The 6,840-nt window shown below is 57.6% G+C and overlaps 1 protein-coding gene across 1 annotated transcript in view; it reads right to left on the bottom strand.

Moving 5' to 3' along the window:
* The window catches only part of Kif25 (kinesin family member 25), a 42,636-nt gene that overhangs the window by 3,225 nt on the left and 32,571 nt on the right, over positions 1 to 6,840 (bottom strand). Inside the window, exons 13-14 of the mRNA XM_048805752.1 lie at positions 2,634 to 2,810; positions 461 to 643 (exon numbers count right to left, since the gene is read on the bottom strand). Coding sequence (XP_048661709.1) covers positions 461 to 643; positions 2,634 to 2,810 — 360 coding nt within the window. The remainder of the gene's footprint in view (positions 1 to 460; positions 644 to 2,633; positions 2,811 to 6,840) is intronic.

Here is a 6,840-nt window from a genome sequence, read left to right as displayed (position 1 = left end):
GGGGGGGGGGGGCGGGGCCAGAGCAGGGCTCTGCAGGACACACCCTCTGCACCGTGGACTTCCACGCGGGGCCTAGCCTTGCCTTGCCTCCTGGCGCCCTGCCGTGCACCCGTGCACAGGCACGTGTGGGCCTCTGTGGCTGGAGTCCAGGAGCTCTGCTCTGGACGCCGTGGGCCTCTGTGGCATGACACGGCCTTTCTGACACGCCGGGCGTTGTTCTCTCTCCCACTGTGCAGTCCCCTCAGGACGCTGCCCCACGCCCCCAGGTGCCGCATGCCCTGTTGCCCATGTCCCTAGCAGATGCTTCCTCCCGCCCACCTCCCTCTCTCTCCCCAGCCTGGGTCCTAGGGCCTCCTGTGTTCAGGTCCCAGATCCCAGGTCGTTGGAGGGTGTGGCTGCAATTCCTGCTCCAGACCCCGCGGGGACCCCGGGATTTTTCCTCTTGGTGGATTTCTGTTACTTGAACTGACCCAGCGCCAATAGCAGCTCACCAGTGCTGTCTGAGGGGGACACCACGGTCAGAGTCACCGTCACCACCAGGTGAGATCTGGAAGAAGCCATGTGCACCAAGGTGGGGTGCCTCGCTCTGAGCTGCAGACCTCCGTGGACAAGTGCCACCAGCTCTGCGGCGCTGGCGACGGCCCTGGCCGGGGAGAAGTGTTAGAGGGCACCCAAGGGCAGGTAGCAAATACCACCAGGCTGCCCCCAGGTCAACACAGCGTGCCACCGCTAACAGACACCGCTCCCAGACATGGGTACGGCAATTCCAGAGGAGACTGAAGCTGATTTAGGCAAAACAGAACATAAGCAATTAAAAATAACCAGTGTTTCACCAAATCCAAGGTCGGTAACCCCCAGTTCCCATCTTCCTCCATCCACCCTCACGGACCCGCGTTTTTAGAATATTCTATCAAATTAGATTCATGAGATAAGAGCCCATGTCCGGGGATCGGGGCTGCTGCCCAGGCTCTGCAGGGAAGGGCTGCGTTTTGATCACAGTCCGGCAGCCAACAGCTGCGAGTCTGGGTTACTTCTGCAAACATGTCACCACCAAGTGCCTGGCACCTCAGGCTTCTGGAAACAGGACCAGCAGCCAGCACAGCCTTCTCTTGCTGAGTCTGAGTCCCCGGCTGGGCAGCCCCGCCGTGGCCTCAGGCGGGGATTCCTCCTGTCACTCCCTAGTGGTGGGTCAGGTACTGACCCACACAGGGCTCTCACAAGAGTAACTTGAGAACCCAGGCCATGTGAGGAGTCCACATTCACAAGACGCTGTGTTACTGTGCTCTATAAAATGCTGATGTTCAAGTGTGAGGAACTTCACTGTCCTCGACTGACCGTGGGCAGTGAGGTCACTTCGTCGGCTTTTCCTCTCCTTCAAGGTGGGGTTGAGGAGGATGGAAGACACAAGCACAGGTGGACAGGGGAGTACAGAAGGATGGGGGCTGTGACTTCACCCCAAGATGCCCCACGAGCAGCCCTGCACTCCCCGGCCTGTGCCCCCAGGTCTGAGTCTTAAGCAGCCCAGGGCCTCAGGGTGTCGGGGCCCAGTGAGCCGGCGCCCCCCACATTGCTAGCTTGCACAACCTATTTTCTTTAGACTAAATAAAGCCAAGGGAAAAAATGTTGCTAGTGACTTATGAGGTGGGAATGTTGCAAAAGTTATCTATAAACGCCCAGCAAGGTCAGCCTGGAGATCCTGAAGAGAACCAGGCCCCCACCCTGAGCTCCAAGATTAAAGGAGCCTTGGCTCCCTGGTTGCGGTCTCCTTTAAGAGAAGAGCCTGAGGCCCATTTCACTCTTGAGATGGCCTGCGCTCTGTCCCTCCGGTGAGTGCCCCTTGCCTTCCTAAATGAATCTCTGCTATGCCTCTTCCCGACAGGTCCCCAAATTCTTTTTCTGCAACATATGTCAAGAGCCAACAAAAGCTGAGTTGAGGTCCCTGTCTCCCTCCTGGGCCCCATTTGGTGACAAAATGACACCCATCCCATGGACTCTGATGAAGACTTGTTAAAAGATACATTTATTTATGTATATTTTTTAAAAGTCTTTTTTCTATTTCTTTCTCTTGTGCTGAGGACTGAACCCAGGGCCCTGCATGCACAGGCTGGCATTCCACCACCCGGCTCTACCCCTTTTTTATTTTCAACAGCTTTATTAACATATTATCAACATATAAAAATTATTGAACACCTTGATGTTTTGACAGACTTACACATTGTGACACAGTCACAGCATTCCAGCTAATTAACATATCTGTCACCCCTGCACAGTTCCCAGTAAAAAAGGTCACTTTGGGTTGGGGGGTGTATCTTAGTGGTGGAGCGCTTGCCTGGCACACATAAGGCCCTGGGCTTGCTTGATCCCCAGCACCATGAGAGAGAAGGAAGGAAGGAAGGAGGAAGGGAGGAGGGAAGAAAAGAAGGGAGGAAGGAACGGAGGGAGGGAGGAAGGAAGGAGAAAAATTCTTAAACTAAGAATCGGGAGACGTGCACTAAGCACTGAAGCCCGTGTGGCCCGTCCCGCTGACCACCAGCCCGATCCTCCCTCACAGATGGCTCTGCTTGGGCCATGGCCGATTGGCACCTGGGAGGCAACCGCCCCTCGGGGCCAGGGGGACCTCTGCCTGAACTCACGTGCAGGTCAGACCGGGGACCTCTGTGCATCCTTCCCGGGTCGTCAGGACCTCACGCTTGGTCCCAGCCGCTGCTCCAGAACCCTCCTTGGCCAGGAGATCAAAAATGTCGTTATTGTAAATCTCCACTATGGACAGCTCAGCCGTGGGGCTTCTCGGTGGACTTTCTGAAATGAGCCTGGGGAAGCACCCACGGGGTTAGCCAACAGAGGACAGCCCGGCCCCATGGCAGATGGCCGCAGCCACAGACACTCAGCAGGAATCCTGCAGCAGGGTGCAGGGCAGGTCTCACAGCACCCAGGTCACTGGGAAGGGAGTCCCATGTAACCTGGAGGGAGAACCGCGCCCTGGGGACAAAGTGACTTCATGGGAGTCTTGCTTAAATCAGCTGCTGCACAGCCCTACCCACAGGCCCCGCGGCCCAGGTGGAGAAGAAGGAAGGATTCACAACCAGGAGCAGAGACCCCCCCAGCCAGCTCACCCTGGGGCACGAGCCTGGGGCAAGCTGCAGACCACAGGGCTCCTTTGTCTGAACCCCCTGCTTCAGGGAGGCTTGGTCAGAAGCATGGAGGCCAATCCACTCATGAGGTCCAGCCAATGTCCCCTGGCCTCCTGCACACCCACTCAGCTCTCAAACACCACCACGAGTCTCACAGTGCTTCAGCTTTTACAGTGTGGTGTGCTGACCACTGGAGAACTAGAACTAAGGGGCTGCTCCCCTAGAGGGGAGCCCACCCCCACCACTGCCCGCCCTCCCACATCCCTCCTGATCCTGGTCTGCCCTCTGACAAAACTACCCCCCAGACCTGTCCCAGGCCAAAGGACAAATGAAGCTGCTTCAGGGTCCAGATTCCCGCCTCCTTGGCACAGCACAGTTGGGTCAGCTGATCCCCATCCTGCATTGCTCTCGCCCGGGAGGACGGGCCCAGGGGAGGGCATTGACCATGTGCTTGAGGCAAGTCCTGTGAGATTTTCCTGTCCGAGCTTTGCTAGAAGGAGTCGTGAGTCCAGATCTAGAGACAGCTGTGGGTAAAACAAGCAATCGATGTCTTCTCATGGCAAACAACAGACCTCAGCAACAGAGCAAAGGGGAAAGAGGAGGCAAGGGTCCAGAGGCCAGCTGTGCTCACACTGGAGTCTGTGGGGACCGTGCCAGAAGAAACAGGGTCTGGAAGATGCCAGAGGAGCTCACTGAGCCGGCAGCTTGGTGGACATGGCCTCTGCAGTCGTGGCCTTTCCTGGCAGGGGCCAAGTGTCTCAGGGTCATGGGCCCCGAAGCAGATGCTTCTCATCCACAGAATTCCCCAGAGTTCATTTAAAATGCTCATCAAGTCGTCCTCTGGATTCCAGAAGGGGTCGGAAACTGCATCTTCTGTTTTAGCCTTTAAGCAGCTAAGTTTCTCGGGCAAGATATGCGGTCGTCACGGAGACCAGTGTCCTGTGGTCAGCCCAGGCGACACCAGCCCAGGCTCCTGGGTTACATGGGCAGGCCCTGCAGAGACCCCTTTCCCTCCTGCGTGCCCTCGGCTGCTCTGTGTCATGTCCAGTGGTCCGGCACACGTCCTCCTGCTGCGACCTCTCCACTCTAGGCTTCTTGAGGGCTGAACAGTCATCACACACACCTCACGTTCTCCATGCCTTTGGCGGTGTTGAGGAAAGCATCCTGCATCAGGTGAACGAGGGTGAGCAGAGACCCAGCCCAGGAGGCGGTGTCAACAGCCAGCTTAGAAGGAAGTGGGGAAATGCCAGAGCAGAGTCCCCGAATCTCATTTCAAACGGCAGCAACGGCTTCTCTGGTAAGTGCAGTCTAGCAGGACCCTGTTTTAGGGTAAAGGGTCCTCAGACACTCCCTGATACGCAGGCCCCGGGTTGTAATTTTGTCTTTTGGCGGGAGGACAGAGCACATGTTAACTCCGGCACACCCATGCTGCCCCCGACCAGTGCGGGCAGCTGAACTCGTGTGAATTTCCTGGGACCCCAAATAAAACACAGACACACACACTTTACCTTTAAATCAAGCTCCGGGACGGCTCCTCTGGTCTCGACCTCAAGCTCCCCAAATGGGAGAGCGAGGAAAGTCACGAGGGGCTGGCAAGAGAGAGGGCACGTTTGGAAGTGGGCTTTTATTGGGGGGACCCTCATTCTTAGAAAGTTTCATCAAAAAAGACCAGGAGGGGCAGGGTTACAGGGACAGGTGAGAGTAATTCGACCCCTGGGGCTGCAGGACGGCTCGCCTATGTCTGAGGACACTTCCAGGATCCGGGCAATATCCAGGTAACTACGAAAGTGACCCACAGAGCCTCTCGGATCACGGGAAGGAGAGTGCCAGTCACTCAGTGAGACCGCCCCCCTCCCCAGACTCACCCCCACGTCTGGCTGAACAATGTCTAGAGCTCGTCTCAGGTGACCAGCTGAGGTCTCAGCTCCGGGAGATCAACCTCGCCAGCTTACACTTGGACTGAGATCACACGGTGCCTGTCCCTCTGAGCCGGGCTGAGCTCTCCTGGCACAGTGATCTCCAGGTCCAGGTCCACCCTGCTTGTTGTCAAGGACAGGGTCGTCCTTCTGTGGCCGACTCGTGCTCCATGGGGCACATGCCCCGCCCCTTCTCTGTCCACCCTCAGCTGACGGACACTAGACCTCCTGTGAGTAGAGCTGCGGTGACCCAGGGAGAGCCGGTGCCCCTCAGCACAGTGACTCCTCTCCTCTGGACGTGGACCTGGCAGTGGGATGGCTGGGTCACGTGCTAGTTCTACTGTTGGTGTTCCAGGGAATCTCCGTGTGGTTTTCCACGCTGGCTGTGCTGATTTACACTCCCACAACAGTGCAAGGGCCCCTTTCCTCCACCTGCTCGCCAGCGGTCACCTTCAGTCTTCTTGGCAATGGCCAGTCTCACTGGAGCCTGGTGAGGGCTCAGGGTGGTTCTGACTCGCATTTCCCCGACTGGTGGTGTGGAGCATTCGTAGGCCTGTTGGCCATCTGCATGAACTGACTGGTCAGGCCTGCTGCCCATCTCTTGTCAATTCACTAAGGATTTGAGCCCTCCACGCCGTCTGCTCCGGTGGTCCAGATGGCCTGGTGCTCTGGGTCCAGATGCCGAGAGGCTGCCTGTGCAGGTCCTTCACAGTGAAGGAGGAGCGGGAGGGCTGAGGCAGGCAGAGGGCAGACGCTCCCCCGGAAATCCCCTCTGCAGGCCTTCTCAGCCCTCAGCCTCCAAAGGAAGTGAGGAGCCTCGCGCTCCAGCCAGCAGTCCTGCGGCTCCCAGCTGCGGCTGGCCGTGCCTGGGGGCTCAGACCCGCACTCCCCTCCCCCTGGAGGTTCTGATCTGCTTCTCCACCTGGATGGGCACTGTCCACCTCATCTCCGAGCTCTTCTGCAGCCCACAGCTGAGCAGTGTCTACAGACACCGAGACTCCCCCAAAGCTGGACCCCAAGACCTGAGCTCAGCATCGGTGAGGCATCTCTTGGTGTGTGTCTGTGGTGGGGCCTGATGCTATTCCCAGGGCCCTGTTCTGCTCAGCCGAGGAGATGGGGAAGGATGGACGCAGGTGCCCTGGGGGATCCCTGAGGGCACAGGCATAGCTTCCCTCCCCTCACACACAGGCACATGCTGGGAAGTCCTGATCTCCAGGACCTGTCACTGCAGCACAACATTATGCAAATGCACAAGGTGGCCCATGACAGAAAATATGGAAGGACTTTGCAGCATGTACCCAGAAGTACTTAGTCCAAGTAAACTGGTAGACACGCGAGTTTGACAAATATTTAAGGAATACCAGTTTGAAGACACTAAAGCACCCGGCTTGGTGGGACTGCTACATCATGGTTCATCCCTGGTTTTAGGACACAAAAGATCAACATAAGGAAATAGAGACAAGAGTCGAGTCTCAGGGTGGGGAGCACAGAGGCCGCTGGCCGTGCCATCTGTTCCCACGGGGCAGGGCCCGGGCCGGCTGGGTGGGCAGCCAGGGTGCGTGCAGAGCAGCCTGAGAGCCAGAGGGGAGTGAGGAGGCCAAGCCAGGCGTGGGCTAGAGAGCCTCACCGTCGCCATGGGCCCTGCCAACCTGGGCGGCTGAGGACCCTTATGGTGTTCTCCTAGGACTAATTTAGGTGGGGACATCCTGACCATGGCCACAGGTCTCCTGTGGGGACCCGTGAATGGAACAGGAGACCCTCCATCAAGAGGGAGGAATTTGCTCCCTGGAGGG

The sequence above is a fragment of the Marmota marmota genome, unplaced genomic scaffold (assembly GCF_001458135.2).
Source record: "Marmota marmota marmota unplaced genomic scaffold, marMar, whole genome shotgun sequence".
Classification (NCBI taxonomy): Eukaryota; Metazoa; Chordata; class Mammalia; order Rodentia; family Sciuridae; genus Marmota; species Marmota marmota.
This window is presented reverse-complemented; position numbering and strand designations above follow the sequence as displayed.